The following is a 21,845-nucleotide window of genomic DNA, read 5'->3' as shown; positions in this document are numbered from 1 at the left end:
CCTTGTTCTTGTTCTTCCCCCTTTTTGTCAAACTCAACAACCTTTTTCGATAAGATTCGAGCATCTGAAGAGAGATTAGGCACCGAATTCAATATTATATCTTGCAGTAAATCCATTCTTTTGGACATAGTGCTTTCCAGAAAGTCAAGGTGTCTTGGAACCAAAGCTTGAGTCTGAAATGAGCTTCAGCTGACACTCCGTCTTTCTAAAGTTCGTCCATTTGAATGAATAATGAAGTGACGTCCTTTTTATTTGATGCAATTTCCCATGGTATTGTCCTTTATAGAATCAAACCTCATAGCGTGTAGAAACTGGGTTGATTTGATATCTGAAATGGAAGACACTATACCGACGAGGTTGGACTGAATCACCTGAATTTCTTCAAAAAAAAGATTCAGTTGCTACTGAGATGTCAGGAGACATGGCTCCAGAGGTTTTTGGTTTCTGCTCTTCTTTTTCTTGATCGAAGATTATCAAGGCCCCGTCAGTTGTTTAAGTTGAAGGATTGACCATTTCATAACTATCTTCTGGTAAAGTTGCCTGTTGAGGATGTAGAGAAAAAGAATTCGGATCATCAGAAGAATCCGAATGTGCTTCAGGTGGAAGATCAATTGAAATATCACCTGTTTCTTGAACTGATTGATCAGCTGAAATAATGGAAGGCTGTTCAGCTGGCATTTCTTCAAATATAATATGTTCAGTCATAGCAGATGACTGAACTGCTTCTTAAGTTCTCAAAACAACCTGTTCAGTTGTGGAAGTCAACCTGAACTGGCTCTTCAGTTGGTTTAAGATTGGGCTTGAAAAACTGGTTCTTCAGTTGCGAACAATTCTAAAACTACTTCGGTAGAAGTTAGTTGAATATCAGAGGTAACTTATTTGTTAACTTCATCAATATTTGCCAATGACAATTCAGCGTCTGTGTAAAGTTCAGATCCAGCAGTTGAGTACTGAGGAACATCAGTTGACTGGTGTGCATCCTTTGAAGAAGGATCAGTTACCTGTTCAGCAGAGTCAATAACTGGGTCCTTGGATGGCTTTTGTGGTTGAGCTGATTGATGAGCTAGCTCATCTGATGGAAGTTCTTGGCAATCTTCTGGAATGAATAGTTCCTGATCTAGTTCCCAATTCTTTATCGCCATCTGCAGAGATAACAAATCCATGTCTAGTTGGTCATGAACTGCTTTGTCATTAAGAGCAGTTGGGCTTGTGGGATCATAGTTCTGGCGTAGCTGGCCAATCATCTGATTCATCTTCTTTGCCCGTACCTGATCAAAGAAATATTTCTTTCTTTCCAGTGCTTGAACCACTGTAGCGGCTTTGACCAGTTTGAGAACAATTGTTTCCAAGGCAATGAACTTATTTAAAACTGATTTCTTCTGCAACTACCTGGCAAACACAATAGTTATAAATTTCACCCATTCATCATAAGTTTTGAGTTTACCATCAGAGAATTCATTGACCTCCTTCAAGATAATGTCAATGTGAGTTTGAATGGTGTTGGTTGGTCTGGGATCTTAGTCATCTTTTCTTTTCCCTTTGAATTGATCAGAACATGAGATGTGCTCAGTCCTGACCTAGTTGAATCAACTTGTTCGTGAATCAGTACCCCCTTTGGTCTTGCAGCTTGCAGAGAGGTTGGTCCGGAGATAGTGATGAGTGGAGCCTTAACTCCAACAGATTTCTTCTTATCACCATATTCGATGATAGTCTTCTTGAGAACAGCAGCTAGAGGTAACTGATCATCAGTTGTCGTTCCAAATGGTATCGCTCTTAGTGAAGTAGCCTTGATCAGCTGTTCATCTCTAGATTGAATAAACCTCTCGGATGGGATGGTGCCCACAGCCATCACTGGTTTTGTCTTCTGAATCCTAGGCTTTTGGATATCTTAGGAGACGGTGTTTCCTCAAAGTCAGTCTCACTGACGATCAGTTTTCGTTTAAGTGCATTTTTCTGAATTTCCATTCTGGCTTTCTTAAATGATTTGGGAGCCCCCCTGCATCCCAATCTCATTTTTCACTTTGACTAATTTTTCAAGAGTGATGTCCAGCTTGAGTTTCGGTAGCTGAACACTCTTAGCATTGAAAATCTTGAATTTGTATGATCTCTCAGATGATTCACCCACTAAGACCTTGACTTTCAGCAGATACCTGAGTTAAACGGCAAATCCCTTGGTCTGGTTAGAGGACTGAAACATATTCTTCAGTAGGGTGAAGATGATCCCTTTTCAGTTCATCTTTTTACCGGTCATGATGGCAGTCATGACTTGGAATTTCTCCAAAGTAATTGCAGCAAAGGATCCTGCCTTTGCTAGAAGCCCTTTGGCCACAATATCAGCCAAGAGTTGGATTTCCGGCTTCAGTTCCTTCTTTGGATCGGAAACTTTGATTTTCCGACCGTCAGCCGACAGTAGAGTTTGCATCTCCTCAACATCAAAAGTTTTGACCTCAGAGAAGTTTGCTAGCCCATCAGTTTGCAGCTGAAAAAGGTTTCTGAAGGAATCTTCATCTATCATCAGCAGCTGATTGTTGACAGTAGTACTGATATTTCCGTCACCATAAATGAATCCGTTGGCATAAAGATCTTGAATCTCCTTAGGGTAGATTTCTTGGGAAGAAAGTCCCAGAAATGGCTTCAATTCCAGCAGCTACAATCTTGATAAACACATTCTTGTTTGCCTCATCCTGAACAGACAGGACTGAATCGAAGTCAATATCCATAGCGTTTAGCAGGTGTGCAGGAATTTGGTTTTCCATTGAAAGTTGATTTTCTGCGTGAAAGAAAGCTTAGAATGTTGATTTGCTCTATAGGTTGAAATTGCACATAAAGAAAGAAGAACCAAAATGGGGCGGGGATAAGTACGTTTGTATGTGAGTGTTCAAATTTTTGGACACGTGTCAGTCCATGAAAAAGTTAAGTGACATCGTGTGTACATGTGATTAAAGCTTGTGTAGAATTAAAGTGGACTACGTTGGGCCACGATTTAAAACACTATTCTATGAAAGAAGTGCATTAAATGCGTAATTGAAAGTCTCACTTATTATGGAATATTTATCGATTTATCAGTTAACTTATTGGAGAAGATCAGTTAGGTCAGCAAATGAGTGACCAGTTATGAGCTCAATCATTCAGTTAAGGACCAACTGACTATTGTCTTCTCAGTTAACCATTTATATTCGATATCCCCCTTAATAAATGCATATAAATAAAAGAAGGGTAAGAGAAACTTAGTCTGTATCAGTTAAGTCCATTTTGTTAACTGATGACTCTTCATCTTCCTCCTGTCTCTTTAAGAACTGTCTATAAATAAGACCAATGTTATTTGATAATAACATCTCAACACTGATGGATTGTTCAAGCAGTTCCAACGTCCCTCATCCTGCATTGACACCTCATCGTTTGGATAAACTGAAGAAGGTTCTTGAAAAGTTCATCTTTTCAAATGTTTTGTCCATTTGGACCAAGGTTCATGACTTCCAATCAATTCACAGTGATGAGTTTCCTGCTACTGCTAAGCAGAGATCAACTGCAAGGAAGTATAAGAGACGTGCTGAAGTCGATCATATTTTCGAGCTTGTTAAAGATGATGTGCTGATTCATCTGATGCTTATTGATAAGTGCAAATTGTGTACTTAAATTATCCTTATAATGCATATAGATTGTTAGTTTTCTTGGGAAGAATTATGCATTTTTGTTATTTTTGGTGTGATTTCAGGAATCTAGGTAAGGCTACTACTTGGGCATGAAAAGGAATGGAAAGGGCACTTAGAAGAAAATAGCGAACTTGAAAACCAGAGAGACCCGCGCATATGCGCGAGTCAAGGGCGTGCATATGCGCGCGAGAAACAGGCGAGACATAAAGCAAAACAGAGGACTCAGCGCACATGCGTGGAGCTAGTGCGTGCATATGCGTGTGAGAAGATTGCCCAACACAAAAGAACCGCGCATATGCGCGAGTATTGGGCGCGCATATGCGCGTGACTGCGAATGCCAGATTCTTTAGGTTTCATCGTGGGATTTATAAGAGGGGAATAATTAATTCTGAAGCAGCCAACCGACACAGAGATCAAGGAGAGAAAAATTTAGAGCCAACGGAGCATGGAACACGAAGAACAGAGACAGAAGACGCTTAATCCGGACACGGAGACGCACTTTCATCTCTCTTCAACATGTTTCCAATTCGGTTCTTTACTTTTACGTTTTTAATGATTACAAACAGAGTTTGTTGTGATCTAGACTCGAGTATGAACTAATTTTATTTTCTTGAGATTGACGTAGTCTTGGTCAAACCTATGTTATTGACGTTGTGAATTTTCATTGAATTAATTCATCGTGTTTATTTGTGATTTCTTGTCTTTAATGCTATTGGATTATTTTCCATAATTTGATTGATCAAATAATTAAGATCTAACACTTGAGAGAGGAGATTGAAATTAGGACAGGGGAAATCACATCATCGGATGTTTATAAAGTGCAAAAGACGTATAACTCTGGTGCATCCATAAAAAGAACCTTGTTTGCATATATTATGTGTTACGTGATTTTGAACAGACATATTAAAATCATTAATAGATAGTACAGTTCTATTTATCACTTGAAAAAGGGAATAGAAAAATTGCGAGTTCTTGGTTAATAAACATGATGCAATTTAATGATATGTTAGTCACTTTTAATTTGGCATAGGGGAGACCAGACGAAATCATATCTCTAGATTGATTTACTCATTGAATCTCAACTGCGTGTAAAAGATTTACCTGACTCGTTATTTTATCTCAATTGATTATAAACTATCTCATTGATTTTCCTAAATAAAGTTGAACTATGTCAATTATGGTATTTAATATACAGTTTTAACTAATTACTCCTCGTGGGATTGATATCTGTACTCATATCAGTACTAAAACTTGACACCGTACACTTGCGGTAGTGAAAATACGCAACAAGTTTTTGGCGCCGTTGCGGGGGAGTAAATTATTTAATTGCATATTAATATCATTACTAAGTAGTCTTGATTTTAATTTAGACTTTATTTATTTATTTATTTTGTTAATTTAGAATCTTATTTGTTTTGCAGTGTATGCGACGATAATCCCGACTTTCTTATTTTTTATCCGAAAATCAAAAGAACTGCCAGGAGATTAAGGAAAGCAAGAAGAGAGGAAATTAAAGCAATAGGTTGAAAACAGAGATAATCAGAATGAACTCCCAAGTGGTGCCAATCCGAGAGCATTTTCGCCTAGTCGTCAACGCTCACTACTCCGGAATAGCTCGCGGAACCATTGCTGCTAATAACTTCAAGCTAAAGCCCTGCACTCATCAACATGGTTCAACAGAAACAACTTGGAGGAGCAGCCACTGCAGATCCCCATCTTCACCTAAGAACTTTTCTAAAGATCACGGATACGGTAAAAATTAACAGTGTTTCTGACGAAATTATTCGATTGCGTCTGTTTTCGTTATCTCTCAGGGATCAAGCAAGGAGTTGGCTTCAATCTCTACCTCTGGGGAGTATTACTACATGGGCAGATTTGGTTACGAAGTTTTTGTCAAAGTATTTTCCTCCTGCCAAGTCTGCTCAGCTGAAAATAGATATCACCAATTTCGGGCAGAGGGAATTCGAGGTGTTATATGAGGCTTGGGAGCGATACAAAGAATTACTCAGGATGTGTCCAAATCATGGATATGTAGATTGGGTACAGATTGAGTTATTTTACAATGGTTTGGATGGGCCAACTAGAGGAAATGTGGATGCAGCAGCTAGAGGTACTATTTTCTCAAAAACACCTGATGAGGCTTATGAATTGCTTGAACAAATGACCATTAATAGTTACCAGTGGCCAAGTGAGAGATCTGGATCAAGGAAACCTTCTGTATTGTATGCCGTAGACACGATCACGTCACTTACTGCACAGGTTTCGGTGATGATCACACAGATTGCAGCGAGGAACAAGGCAGGACAATCTACGTCTGATGTAGCACTGGTAACTGCCGAAGAAGAGCCCGTTGTGGAAGAAGCTCAGTACATAACAACAATCGTGGCTATGGAGGATATCGATGTAACCCTCCCTCTAATACTTATCATCCAAGTTTGAGGAATCACGAGAATTTCTCTTATGCGAACAACAAGAACGTGTTGACTCCTCCATCGGGGTTCAGTACACAGAATGGTGAAGGAAATCTGTCTTTTGAGGATCTAGTTGGGACGTTTGTGGCTGAGTCTGGGAAAAGAATGGCTAGAACTGAGTCTCGTCTTGATAGCATGGAGACACACATGGGGAATATGGGTGCAACTATGAAATATTTGGAAACACAGATTGGGCAACTAGCCAACGCTTTGAGATATCAGAATAGAGGACAGTTCCCAAGCAATACGGAGGTGAATCCTAGGGAGCAATGCAAAGCTGTCACACTGAGGAGTGGCAAAGAAATTGGAATCTCAAGAGCCTACTGAAGAGAATGTAGAGATTCTTGTTGAGGAAGATAATTGAAAGGGTGTAAGTGGTGAAAAATAAAAAGTAGAGGAACCCAAGAAAGTGCTTGAACAGCAGCCTTTACCAAAGGTGAATCTTCCATATCCACAGAGGTTCAAGAAGAAAGGGATAGATGATCAGTTTGTAAAGTTCCTGGAAATCTTCAAGAAAATACACATTAACATCCCATTTGCCGATGCATTGGAGCAAATGCCCAATTACGCTAAGTTCATCAAGGATGTGATGTCCAAGAAGAGGAAACTTCAAGAATTTGAGACCGTGAAGCTAACCGAAGAGTGCAATGCCATACTCCAAAGGAAGCCACCACAAAAACTCAAAGAACCAGGGAGTTTTACTATTACTTGTGTTTGGTGGTTCTAGAGTAAATAGAGCTTTATGTGATTTAGGTGTCAGTATTAATTTAATGCGTTTTTCTATTTACAGGACCTTGGAGCTTGGCAAGGTGAAGCCTAGCACTATTACTTTGCAGCTGGCGGACAGATCACTTACATATCCACGAGGGATAGTAGAGGATGTGCTGGTAAAGGTAGACAAATTCATATTTCCTGTTGATTTTGTCATTTTAGACATGGAGGAAGACCAGAAGACTCCGCTTATTTTTGGAAGGCCGTTCTTGGCCAGCGGAAAAGCCTTGATTGATGTGCACAAGGGCGAGCTAACACTGAGAATAGGTGGAGAGGAAGTTGTGTTCAACGTCTACAACACCATCAGAGGACCAAATGAGGTAAGTACTTGTAATAATATTGATATCATTGATTCATGTGTATCTCATGTTAGTGCAGGTAGGATGACGAAAGACTCCTTAGAGAGATGTTTATTAAAATCAGCTTCTACCGTGGATGAAGAAGACTGGGATGTGCGAGAGGAGTTACTTCTCTCAATATGCTGCCTAAAGAAAAGGTTGATGTCCAGCACGAAGATTTACTTGAAGATGCGAGTAATGAAGTACCAAAGGCATCTCCTGAATTTAAGGAATTACCGAGTCACTAGTGCTATGCATTCATAGATGAGAGTTCGTCCTATCAGTAATTATATCTTCTACTCTTACTATTGATGAGAAAGATAGGTTGTTGAGAGTATTGCGAGAGTTTAAATCTGCTTTGGGATGGACAATTTCTGATATAAAGGGGATTAGCCCTACTGTTTGTATGCACAAAATCTTGATGCAGGTATCCTATTCCCCCAATGTTGATCATCAGAGGAGGCTTAATCCAGCCATGAAAGAAGTGGTGAGAGCTGAGGTATTAAAATTATTAAATGCTGGTGTTATTTATGCTATATCTGATAGTTCTTGGGTTTCACCAGTGCAAGTAGTGCCTAAGAAGGGGGTTTGACTGTGGTGAAGAATGAGCGGAATGAATTGATTTCAACTTGTCCAGTGACTGGTTGGCGAGTGTGTATAGATTACAAGAAATTGAATGATGCCACAAGGAAATATCACTTCCCCCTCCCCTTTATTGACCAGATGCTTGATAGAGTTGGTGGTTATCATTATTATTGCTTTCTAGATGGTTATTCAGGTTACAATCAAATTGTCATAGCACCGGAGGATCAAGAGAAGACTACCTTCACTTGCCCCTACGGTACATTTGCTTTCAGGAGAATGCCATTTAGACTTTGCAATGCACCTGCTACGTTTCAGAGGTGTATGATGCCCATATTTTCCGACATGGTGGAAGAAATCATGGAAGTTTTCATGGATGATATATCTGTCTTTGGTTCATCATTTGATCATTGTTTGTAGAATCTGACACTTTTCTTGCAGAGATGTCAAGTTAAAAATCTAGTTTTGAATTGAGAGAAATGTAACTTCATGGTTCAAGAAGGTATTGTGCTTGGGCACAAGATTTCGGCTAGAGGAATGGAAGTGGACAGAGCCAAAGTCATGGCAAATGAAAATCTCCCACCGCCGAAGAATGTGAAAGCGATCAGAAGTTTCTTGGGACATGCCGGGTTTTATCGTCGCTATATTAAAGATTTCTCTGAAATTACTAGACCTTTATATAATTTGTTAGAGAAATATTCGACATTTATTTTTGACGATGATTGTTTGCAGGCATTTAACAGAATCAAGACAGCGCTGATTTCTGCACCCATCATGATAGTTCCTGACTGGAAGGAGCCCTTTGAGCTCATGTGCGATGCTAGCGACTATGCTATGGGAGAAGTATTGGGACAAAAGCGAGAGAAGATGTTCAATGCTATCTACTATGCAAGTCGCACACTTAATGCAGCCCAACAGAACTACACAACCACTGAGAAAGAGATGCTAGCTGCATTCGACAAATTCAGAACATATCTCATTGGCACCAAGGTAACTATCTTCACTGACCATGCCGCTATTCGTTACTTGTTTTCCAACAAGGATGCAAGGCCCAGGTTAATACGATGGATACTCCTACCTCAAGAATTTGACTTTGAAGTCAAAGACAAGAAAGGCTTGTGAGAACCAGGTGGCAGATCACTTGTCACGCATAAAGCTGGAAGAAAGAACTGAAATTGGAGCTATCAATGAGTCGTTCCCAGATGAACAACTCTTCAAGGTAAATGTTACACATCCTTGGTTTGCAGATATAGCTAATTTTCTTGCTGCAGGTGAATTATCACCAGATTTAACTCATCACCAAAAGAAGAAATTCCTTCATGATGCCAAGTTTTATCTCTGGGACGATACCTTCGTGTTCAAGAGATGCGCTGATCAGATAATTAGACAATGTGTAGCAAAGGAAGAAGCAGGTACGATTCTAGAGCAATGTCATTCCTCACCTTACGGTGGACACTTTGGAGCATCTAGAACAGCAGCTAAGGTATTACAGTTAGGTTTCTATTGGCTTAATCTGTTTAAGGACAGTTATAATTTAGTAAATCATGTGATAAATTCCAAAGAGTTGGCAATATTTCTAGACGCCATGAGTTACCACTAACAAATATTTTGGAGGTGGAACTTTTTGATGTCTGGGGTATTGACTTTATGGGTCCATTCCCATCCTCTTTTGGCCAATCTTATATTTTATCTGCTGTTGATTATGTGTCCAAATAGGTGGAAGCAATTGCCACCAGTACTAATGATGCTCGGGTTGTTGTTAAGTTTGTCCACAGGAACATCTTTACAAGATTTGGTACCCCTAGAGCCATAATCAGTGAGAAAGGTACACATTTCTGTAACAAAATTTTTAACTCACTGTTGGCTAAGTATGATGTGAAGCACAGGGTGACACTGGCATACTACCCGCAAGCTAATGGGCAAGCAGTAATATGCAACCGAGAGATTAAGAAGATATTAGAAAAAACAGTGAAGACAAACCGGAAGGATTGGGCGATTAAGCTAGATGATGATTTATGGGCGTACAGGACTGCATACAAGATACCTATCGGGATGTCGTCTTATAGGTTGGTCTTTTGGAAAGCTTGCCATCTACCTTTGGAACTGGAGCACAGGGCCTTTTGGGTTGTGAAAAAGCTAAATTTTGATATGGGGGCATCTGGCGAGCAACGACTGTTGCAGTTGAACGAGATGGAGGAATTCAGAAACGATGCATAGGAGAATGCAAAGATATACAAAGAGAAGACCAAGAGATGGCACGACAAACATATTCTTCGACGAGACTTCAAACCAGGACAACAAGTGTTATTGTTCAATTCTCGACTGAGGTTGTTTCCTGTTAAGTTAAAATCAAAATGGTCTGGACCATTCACAGTGGAAACAGTGTATCCACATGGGGCAATTGAGCTGAAGTGCAACACCGGTCAGACATTTAAAGTAAATGGTCAGAGGGTCAAGCATTACTTTGGAAGTGAAATACGAAACATAGACAACATTCTACTTGGAGAACCAAAGTAGAAAGGAGAAAGTCAGACTGATGACTATAAACCAAGCACTGTGTGGGAGGCAACCCACAATTATCTTTAGCATTCGCTTTGTTTTTATTATTTTACTTTAATCCCTTATTTGTTAATTTTAATTTTCTCTATTCAAGTATTGATTTGAAGTGTTTTATTTTTACAGGTGTTTAAAAAAAATAAAAAAAGAGAGAAAAAATTTTGGACAGAGTGCATCGCGCATATGCGCGACTTATTTTACGCAATGCGCACGCCCCAGCTCAGAAGGCAGAGATACACCTCTCAAGGCCACGCATATGCGCGATATGACAAGGCGGATACACTCGGAAGACAGAGACTTTGGCGCATATGCGCTGGTTTAGGTTGCGCGTATGCGCGATGTTTGATTTTTTAAAAAAAACACGCGAACCATGCTTCAGAACAACACAGCCGCCTCCCTCTCCCAACAACCACAACCGCTTCCCTTCTCTCAAAAACCACAGCCGCCTCCCTTCTCTGGAATATAACCGCACCAATTCCTGCCACAGCACACCGTGCTTCACCTCTCTGAAATCTGCACTCCGAAACATCAATCACCACCGTGACCTCTGACCACACTCCGATTTGCCGTCGCTTTATGGTGCAAGTAAGGGTTTTATCCAGATTTTATTCAAATCTTCATAATAGTTAAAATTTGTGTTCGATCTATTTGGGGAACTTTTAATATTGTGAATTGGGTACTTCAAATTGTTCTAAAGCATTTTGTGACTAGGTTTGTACATTGCGTTGCTAACCAGATTAGTTGGTGTGGTGAGATTATATTTGCTCTGACGCACGTTGGGGTTCGATTATCTGTGATTTTGGCTCCTCGGTTGGTTGAATTTTGTGTGGGCATTGAATTATTGTATTACATGGCGCGAAAAAGAAATCCAAAAAGGGTGCCTCTTCCTCCCCAAGTTTTGATTCTCATATGTTTTGGAATGAGGAGGCTCAACAAGTGTGGGGACCCGGACGCTAATTCATTTCTTAATCATCTTTGGGAATAATTGAATCAATTAAGATAAACAGGGTCTAAATTTTTTTTAAAAATACAAGAGTGTGCAACATATGAAATAAATCTTATTTCATTTACAAGATCAATATCCAGATCTGAGTACAAAAGTAAATCATATCAAACTACTGTTCATTCACTACATGTCAGGTAATGAAACAGATCTACTTCTAAGCCCGGATCTCCACGCTAATCTTGAATCTCTCATCCTCTTCTTGACCCTGATCATGTCTCACCTGTTGTCATGCACACATAAAAACACAACAACAGTCGGATAATTCAATTGAGAATATAATCCCAGTATAAACAACGTATACATGCAATCATATAAACAGACATAAAAGCATGCAACAGATATCAATAACATGTATCAAATCTGAAAGACATGAATCGATATAACGCTGTAAATAACTCTGGAGTCGTCATCTCATATTCAACTCATTTCTAATCAAGGGATCCCGGTTCCTGGATATTACCATATACCGAATCTCCGCAATAGAAGTCGATCCGCTCCTACGCAACATCGATATAAATCAAACATCCGGTGTCTTGGCATATCCGCCAAAGACTTGGCATATCCGCCAATAACTAGGCATCTCCGCCCATGACTCAATACACGCTTTGCTATAACTCAATAGACTAATCATATCAATCTCATAAATTGCAAATATCAATGCAACAAATAAAGTATGTGGTTTTTGGGAAACTCCAGTCCAAACTGACTGAAGTCGATCTCCCGGTTAACATTGATTTATACATTTCTCTGTCAATCTGACGAAGTCGGAGTCTCGAATTCGAATCTGTCAATACTCAATCTGGAAATGACAATATCGAGGAGTATAATATCAATACACCACTCAAATCAATACTAGATATAATCAGAACTAAATCAAATTCTGTTTAAACGGCATAACCGCACAATCTCAATGCACCCAGCAATACAATATCAATAAGATATCTATCCCAACACCTCATAATCGATAACAACACAATTCGGATATCAAATCTGTATAATCTCAATCAAATCAATTCTGAAAATCATAACAATTTCATACGGTATCCGTTCTTTGATCTGATTTGAATTATACGATGTCTAATATTTCAAGGACACCATATATCAGTCATATCAGGATTTCTTCCATATCATAATTTCAAATCATATCATAACATAAGAAAACTTACGTCCAGTTGAAGCTCTCGTCGATAGAAACACGGTACCGCAGTCAGATTGAAAATCAGACGGCCGGATTTTGCGTAAATCACAAATCTCTGATTCAAGGAAATTTGAGAATCTTTCCTGGAGCTTTTCGTTTCTTCTTGTTTATTTTGAAGGAAATGAATAAGAATATATATATATCTTGCATGAGGCTAAGTGGCTCTTCCTATGTGCAGCACGTCTCGCGCATATGCGCGACCTCCTTCGGGGCATATGCGCGAGACACTATGTCTCGGCGCGTATCTTCACGGCAGCTCGCGCATATGCGCGCCCTCGCCCAGCGCATATGCGCGAGGTTCTCTGCCATACTCGCGCATATGCGTGGGTCCTGGTCGCGCATATGCACGAGGTTCTCTGCCTACCTCGCGCATATGCGCGAGGTGCTCAGTCCTCGCACATAACATTTCTTCTCCGATCGTCCCCGGTCGATCCTTTCCGTCTATAATTACATCAATTATCAACAAATCATTTCAGATTACAATAACAAAATTCTCGGGCATTACATTTCTCCTCCCTTAAGATCCGATTTCGTCCCCGAAATCACAGGCAATCAAATCCGACACCAAATCAAATACAATAAGGAATGGAGAATAGAAGCTAAATAAGAAGACTCACATCAGTGAAATAACTCTGGGAATCTCTGCCTTATATCTGATTCAGTTTCCCACGTAGCTTCTTCGATGCCATGACGACTCCACTGAACTTTCACAAGCGGAATAATCTTTGTTCTGAGTTGCTTTTCTTTACGATCAAGAATTTGAATTGGCTTCTCGAAGTAACTCAGTGTTTCATCTAGTTCAGCCTCGTCTGGCTGAATAATATGTGAAGCATCAGAAATATACTTCCACAATAACGATACATGAAAGACATCATGTATTCCAGATAGAGAAGGCGGTAATGCGAGTCGATAGGCACGACTCCTATCTTCTTGAGAATATCATACGGCCCAATATATCCTGGAGTCAACTTCCCTTTCTTGCCAAATCTGACAATGCCACTGAAAGGAGAAATCTTCAAGGATACTCTGTCTCTTGCCTCAAATACCAACGGTCTACGTCGAACATTGGCATATTTGGCATGTCTGTCTTGCGCTGTTTTCATTCTCTTCTGAATCAGCTTCACTTTCTTGGTCATGTCTCGAATCATATCAGGTCCAATCTCAGGAACCTCAGAAATATCATCCCAATACAGAGGGGATCTGCACTTCTTACCGTACAACGCTTCAAACGGTGTCATCTCAATACTCGTCTGATAGCTGTTGTTGTACGAAAACTGACAATGTGGCAAAGATTCTTGCCAACTAATGCTAAAATCAAGCACTACAGCTCTAAGCATATCCTCCAGTGTCTGGATAGTCCGCTCTGACTGTCCGTCGATCTGTGGATGATATGCGGTACTAAGATGTAACTTAGTACCTAGAGCCTGCTGTAAACTCTGCCAGAATTGCGAAGTAAACCGAGGATCACGGTCTGAAACAATCGACTTCGGCACTCCATGCAACCTGACCACCTCTCTGACATAGATCCCTGCCATCTGGTCATGTCTGTACGTCATCTTGTACGGAATAAAACATGTGGATTTGGTCAATCTATCAATCACGACCCAAATCGCATCACAACCTCGGGAGGATCTCGGTAGCTTCGTTACAAAATCTATGGAAATGTGATCCTATTTCCATTCAGGAATAGATAAGCTCTGTAAGATTCCTCCTGGTTTCTTTCTTTCGGCTTTCACCTGTTGGCAATTCAGACATTTGGATACAAATTCAGCAATATCAGCTTTCATCTGTTTCCACCAAAACTGCCTTTTCAAATCATTGTACATCTTCCTGTCATCAGGACGAATACTAAATCGACTACTGTGCGCTTCTGACAATATCTTTCGTTTCAAATCTTAAACATTCGGCACAACAAGACGATTATTCACATATAACACACTGTCACAAACCTAATACTCGGATCGATGCCCTACTCTGACTATCGCAATCGAATTCTGAACATTCTAATCCACTTTCTGAGCCGCTTTAATTCTCAAAATCAGCTCTGGTTCGACTTGAACAGCAGATACTCTCAACGGTTTACAATCTATTTCAAATCCTGATTCAGAAAAACAGAAATTTTCAATCAAATTCAAAATACCAGTCATCAATAATAGCCTTCGAACTCATAAAACTGCGAATTTTTGACACTAATGTCGGTCTTGGCCAACAGATCACGGCCTCACTTTGCTAGGATCAACCGATATACCATCTTCGAATATACTGTACCCCAAAAATACAACATGTCTCAGCCAAAATTCACATTTCTAAAGCTTGGCATATAGTTTCTCAGCCCTCAGAATTTTCAATACAGTTCTCAAATGCTCAGTATGATCAATCACATTCTTCTAATATATCAGAATATCATCAATAAATATAATCACAAAATCGTCGAAATACTGCTGAAATACATGGTTCATTAAACCCATAAACATAGCTAGAGCACCCCAAGGAGAAACACTCGGTTTGATGTAACCCTTGCCCAGTAGATCTTCCAACTGCTCTTTCAACTCTTTCAATTCAATCAGTACCATCATGTCCAGTATTTTAAAGTTAGGAACTGTACCTGGTACGCATTCAATGCTGAAGTCTATTTCTCGAATTGGAGGCAAACCCGGAATCTCATCTGGGAAGGCATCAGCAAACTCACATACCACTGGCAAATCAGCCAATGATAAGCTCGATTTCAGTACGTCAATTGAATACACAAGGAATCCCTCTGCTTCTTTATGTAATAATATAGTCATAGACATAGCAGATATCAATGGAATTCTAGATCTAGAACCCTTACCGTAGAATTTCCACTCTTCAGCCATCTCAGGTCTGAATCTCAAAATCTTATGAAAACAATCAACGGTAGCTCTGTACTTGGTCAGCATATCAATACCGATAATACAATCAAAATCAGACAACCCAAGTACAATACAATCTATCTCAATCTCATGTCCGTCATACTGTAGCATACAATGTTTATCAGCATACACTGAAATCAAACATCTCCCCAAGATGAAGAGATACATACTACAGTAGATAAGGATTCAAAAGGCAAAGCATATATCAATGCAATTCATTCAAAAATAATCATACGGAATGCATTAGTATCTATCAATACATGTGCAGGATAACCACAAAGGAAACAGTTACCTGCAATTACATCATCAGGTGCGTCCTGGCCTGTTCCTTGGTCAATACAACACTCTGGCCTACTGTCTAGGAGGTTGGCTAACTGTCTGGCTTCCTCCTGGACTTGGCTGTGATTGGGTAGAGGGTGGCTGGAAAGAGTGAACAACAGATGATCATCTATCAGGCTGTGTCACTGATCCAGATGATTTTGCTCCCTGGGATCCCTGGGAACCTCGCTGTGGACAAACTTTAGCAAAGTGTCCTGACTGTCTACAGATGTGACAACTACCAAACACACCTCGGAATTGCTCTGTGGGATGTCTTCCTCCACAAGCTCTGCAATAAACCCCTGTATAACCCTGGCCAGAATCGGTCTGTCGTGAGCCACTGGAACTAGATGAACTACTTCCCGATTTCTTAAACTGTTTCCCTCTAGCTTTCAGCTTATCTTTCTTTCCACGGCTACTACTGCCACTATCAAATCTAGGAAGGGGTTGCGAGAATTGGGCGGGAGATTGTTGCTATTTCTGTGGTTGAGCAACATACGACATTCCTAGCTGTTGGATCAAACTTGCCTCAGCTCCCTTTGCTCTGTTCAAGGCATCGGCAAAATTATGGGGTCGCCCCCCATTTACCAATGTAAATATCTCAGGATTCAATTGTAACACCTCTGACCGATTTTATAAAATAACACAGTGGAAAATTAAAAATTTACTTAGAGGGAAGAAGGATTTAAAATTTCCTTACCATAAAACATTTACAATCAAAAGTATATACATGATCAATCAAGTGTTACACCAAAATACAAAATATCATTTTTGATCATGTCAAAATGCTAACAAAATAGCCTTCTTCCTTCCATCTCTATGCATATGACCTCGGCTCCAATCAATGTCCTGGCCCGTCCCTCTTATCTGCATCACATGAATAACTGAAATGAGTATAAAACGCAGCAAGTGGAACTCTTACATAACAATCTGTACATATCATACTCTGTAAAACATGGATTTGAAATCATTAAATACCATCAACTCTGAAACATAAATATCATAGCATGAATAACAATAACGATGGTATTTCTCTTTTCTCTGGTGGATTGATATTTCAATAGTATCTCTGTCTCTGTACCTATATCCCATCGATATAAATCGATTACTCTGTTGGGATATAAGCCTATGGTCCTTGATCAACTAATTGTATGCAATCTCTGACTATCTCTTTATCAATCCAATAAATCATTTGAACTCTCTCTTTGGCATTAAACCAAGCACTTTGAATACTCTTTTCTTTTGCCATTCCCTTTTTCATAATTGAGACATAAAAATGCCTCTAATATACAACAAAGTATATCCATACATAATATGAATCAAATGGAAGGGAATAACATGTTAAAACCATTGAAATACAATACATATACTATCATGTGAGCACAAGGAATGAATTCCACTTACTACACTTGAAAACCTTGAATCTAATCCCTTGGTAGAAAACCTACAACAATAAACCATAAATTGCACCATCAACATCTCAATAATCACAAACCCATACCATAAAACTCATAAAATCAACACCATAAACAAACCCATAATATCTCCCAACACCAAAAACCAAGAATAAACAAAGCCACAAGCTTACCTTAGCTCCTTGAACCAACAATGACCTTGTTCTCACTTCAATAATCCCACAAGATGCTAGAATCAAAGAAAGGAAAGAAAGAAAATGGAACCCTGGCTCCCTTGCTCTGAAGAAACCGAGAAGAATTGGTAGAAATGGGGAAAAAGTGAACCAACTCATGTCTTATATCACTTAAAACCGAAAACACGCTTTTACTATTCACACACCGCGGGTGCGCTCCAAAATACACCGCGGGTGCGCTCCAAAATACACCGCGGGTGCGCTATGCATTCTGCAACACTTCCGAAAATCCAAAATTACGACCGCGGGTGCGCTGCATTATCGACAGCGGGTGCGCTGAAGGTTCTGCCTTGACACCGTAGGTGCACTAACTTTTATACCGCGGGTGCACTAGCCGATCGCGGGTGCGGTGTCTTTTGCAGTGCGGGTGCACTGTCACCTGAAGCCAACAATAAATTTTGCATCTAAAATCGAATCGCAACGTCGCTTCTCCTCATAATTCGGCAACACTCTCATTAAGAAAGTTGCAACTCTATAACTTATCTAACCACCCCAATTGGCCTCATACCAATTGGCTCAACATACTAATTACCATGAATTAAACCGCAACGATGCGTTCACCAAGCTTGGCTATTACAATCTCCCCTCCTTAAAGGAATTTCGTCCTCGAAATTGATGTAAATGTACTTATCCTATAGGTCATGGGATCGAGTCCTGGGGAGGCGAAAGAAACCCTATGGTAGGGAGGGGGAGATCCTATGAGTAACCCGTACGACGCCTATGGAAAGCCCGTGAGGGAAAAGTCCCCTTTGAGGGACCCCAAGATCGGGATAGCCTTGGGTCGATCGGGGCAGTGGGTCGTATGGGCGGTCCACTGGGCCTGTAATGGGTCGTTACAAAAAAGGCCGCCGATACGGCCCACTGCCCCGATCGACCCAAGGCTATCCCGATCTTGGGCTCCCTCAAAGGGGCCTTTTCCCTCACGGGCTTTCCATAGGCGTCGTACAGGTTACTCATAGGACTCTCCACACCAGGATGGTGGAGTGGTACCTCCCCAAGTCTCGAACCCATGACCTCCTGGCATAAGTACATAGTTCAAAGAGACTTGGTACCAGTTGGGCTACTCCTATGAGTAACCTGTACGACGCCTATGGAAAGCCCGTGAGGGAAAAGGCCCCTTTGAGGGAGCCCAAGATCGGGATAGCCTTGGGTCGATCGGGGCAGTGGGCCGTATGGGCGGTCCACTGGGCCTCTAATGGATCGTTACATCAATCCATTGATAAACTGATCAGCTACAGCTTCATCATTCTCAGCCACGTGAGGAGCAAAATGTAGCAAGGTAGAGAATTTGGCCACATACTCTTCAATGTTAAATTGACCCTATCTCAGATTTGCAAACTCTACACCCTTGTCTTTCCTGTATGATACTGGGAAAAATATTTGATAAAATTCAATTTTGAAGATTTTCCACGTAATAACATTACCACGCTGTTCTAAGGCTTCCTTGGTTGCAAGCCACCGAACTCTTCACGACCTCATGCAACTGGTGCCCAATCAGTTTAACTCTACGTTCATCTGGGTAATCAAGTGAATCAAACAGCATTTCTATATCATCTAGCCAACTCTTACAATCAACAGACGTCTCAATACCCTTCAGAATCGACGGTTGAAAAGACTGAAACCTCTTCAACAGTGATTCCTTCGGAGTTGCGGACACATCCATCTGATTAATCGAGGTACTACCCTGTTCTGGAATTCTTCGAGGAGGTAAATCTGATTATCAAAAGGATTAGTAACCAAATACCACAAACCTGTTTCAGTCCTCCTCTGATCATCTTACTGCTGAATCAAGAATCGGTTCTGATTCATTCTCAATAACACATGTTTCCAATCAAATCAGATAATCAATTAAACATGTATTTCAAAGCAGTAAAACATGATAGTACTCAAAAGCAAGGAAGAAAACTCAATCTACCCCGCTCACTATCTTCTATCTCAGTTTAAAGTAACCAACTGCTCTGATACCACCTGTTGTGGGGACCCAGGACGCTAATTCATTTCTTAATCATCTTTGGGAATAATTGAATCAATTAAGATAAACATGATCTAAATTTTTTTAAAAAAAATACAAGAATGTGCAATATATGAAATAAATCTTATTTCATTTACAAGATCAATATCCAGATCTAAGTATAAAAGTAAATCATATCAAACTACTGTTCATTCACTACATATCAGGTAATGAAACAGATCTACTTATAAGCCCGGATCTCCACGCTAATCTTGAATCTCTCATCCTCTTCTTGACCCTGATCCTGTCCCACCTGTTGTCATGCACACATAAAAACACAACAACAGCCGGATAACTCCGGTAAGAATATAATCCCAGTATAAACAACGTATACATGCAATCATATAAACATATATAAAAGCATGCAACAGATATCAATAACATGTATCAAATCTGAAAGACATGAATTGATATAACGCTGTAAATAACTCTGGACTCGTCATCTAATACTCGACTCATTTATAATCTAGGGATCCCGGTTCCTGGATATTACCATATACCGAATCTCCGCAATAGAAGCCGATCCGCTCTTACGCAACATCGATATAAATCAATCATCCAGTGTCTTGTCATATCTGCCAAAGACTTGGCATATCCGCCAATAACTAGGCATCTCCGCCGATGACTCAATACACGTTTTGCTATAACTCAATAGACTATGCATATCAATCTCATAAATTGCAAATATCAATGCAATAAATAAAGTATGTGGTTTTTGGGAAACTCCAGTCCAATCTGATTCGAGTCAATCTCCCGGTTAACATTGATTTATACCTTTCTCTGTCAATCTGACGAAGTCGGACTCTCGAATTCGAATCTGTCAATACTCAATCTGGCAATGACAATATCGAGGAGTATAATATCAATACACCACTCAAATCAATACTGGATATAATCAGAACTAAATCAAATTCTGTTTCAACGGAATAACCGCACAATCTCAATGCACCCAACAATACAATATCAATCCCAACATCTCATAATCAATAACAACACAATTCGTATATCAAATCTGTATAATCTCAATCAAATCAATTCTGAAAATCATAACAATTTCATACGGTATCCGTTCTTTGATCTAATTTGAATTATACGATGTCTAATATTTCAAGGACACCATATATCAGTCATATCAGGATTTCTTCCATATCATAATTTCAAATCATATCATAACATAAGAAAACTTACGTCCAGTTGAAGATCTCGTCGATAGAAACACGGTACCGCAGTCAGATTGAAAATCAGACGGCCGAATTTTGCGTAAATCACAAATATCTGATTCGAGGAAATTTGAGAATCTTTCCTGGAGCTTTTCGTTTCTTCTTGTTTCTTTTGAAAGAAAATGAATAAGAATATATATATATATATATATATATATATATATATATATATATATATATATCTTGCATGAGAAGGCTAAGTGGCTCTTCCTATGTGCAGCACGTCTCGCGCATATGCGCGACCTCCTTCGGCGCATATGTGCGAGACACTATGTCTCGGCGAGTATCTTCACGACAGCTCGCGCATATGCGCGCCCTCGCCCGACGCATATGCGCGAGGTTCTCTGCCATACTTGCGCATATGCGCGGGTCCTGGTCGCACATATGCGCGAGGTTCTTTGCCTACCTCGCGCATATGCACCCGGCTGGGTCGCGCATATGCGCGAGGTGCTCAGTCCTCGCACATAACATTTCTTTTCCGGTCATCCCCGGTCCGATCCTTTCCGTATAAAATTACATCAATTATCAACAAATCATTTCATATTACAATAACACAATTCTCGGGCATTACAACAAGTCTATGAGAGTTCTATGACAAGATCCATCACCCCGGAACGGGGATTTAATTTGTCAATTCCATGTGGTGTTATTGTGGAGGAACTGGAATGCCGAGGATGGGTTTAATTCGCTCAACACCCTTTGGATGCCGTTATCTTGGTTGTGAGAGAATTCTACGCAAACCTCCAGATACGTCACGAGGAGTCTAAAGTTTTGGTGAGAGGTAAATTGGTGTCGTTTGACTCTCACACGATTAATATGATTTATTAGATGCCCAACTTCAACCGTGACAAGTACAATGTATTTCTCGAAGAGGGGTTGATTATATAGAAGTCATTCAAACCGTGTGTCATGCAGGTGCCTCTTGGAAAATGAGCTCGAGTGGTCCTATCTCTTTGAAGAAATCCGACATGGGACCTAATGCAAGTGCGTGGACGTCCTTCGTATTGGCCTGGATTCTCCCGTCCTCGCACTATTATGATGTGACCAAAGACAAAGCTGCACTGGTCTTTCCTATTCTGATGGGAAAATCTGTTGATTTGGAGAAAATCATCTATGGATCAATTATGAGAGCCGACGCAGAGTTAGCCACGGTTGCTCTACCATGTCCTCATATTGTTACCG

At 40.2% G+C, this 21,845-nt stretch overlaps 1 protein-coding gene across 1 annotated transcript; it reads left to right on the top strand.

Annotated features, from left to right (window-relative positions):
- Positions 1 to 6,229: 6,229 nt before the first annotated feature.
- LOC142538744 (uncharacterized) lies at positions 6,230 to 8,235 on the top strand. Its single transcript, XM_075644043.1, has 5 exons — positions 6,230 to 6,419; positions 6,520 to 6,841; positions 6,915 to 7,215; positions 7,661 to 7,801; positions 7,957 to 8,235. The coding sequence occupies exons 1-5, from the start codon at positions 6,230 to 6,232 to the stop codon at positions 8,233 to 8,235; spliced, it is 1,233 nt and encodes a 410-aa protein (XP_075500158.1).
- Positions 8,236 to 21,845: the final 13,610 nt, after the last annotated feature.

Source organism: Primulina tabacum, chromosome 3 (genome assembly GCF_025594145.1).
Source record: "Primulina tabacum isolate GXHZ01 chromosome 3, ASM2559414v2, whole genome shotgun sequence".
NCBI classification, from domain to species: domain Eukaryota; kingdom Viridiplantae; phylum Streptophyta; class Magnoliopsida; order Lamiales; family Gesneriaceae; genus Primulina; species Primulina tabacum.
Note: the sequence above shows the minus strand (reverse complement) of the source record. Positions and strands in the feature narration are given on the sequence as shown.

Bases quoted from the DNA above. Each gene is read 5' to 3' on its own strand.
- LOC142538744 (XM_075644043.1), top strand. From the start codon at position 6,230: ATGGCTAGAACTGAGTCTCGTCTTGATAGCATGGAGACACACATGGGG. The intron at 6,842-6,914 runs GTGGTTCTAGAG...TTCTATTTACAG, and splicing joins TTTACTATTACTTGTGTTTG to GACCTTGGAGCTTGGCAAGG. The intron at 7,802-7,956 runs GTAGTGCCTAAG...TTTATTGACCAG, and splicing joins CTTGGGTTTCACCAGTGCAA to ATGCTTGATAGAGTTGGTGG.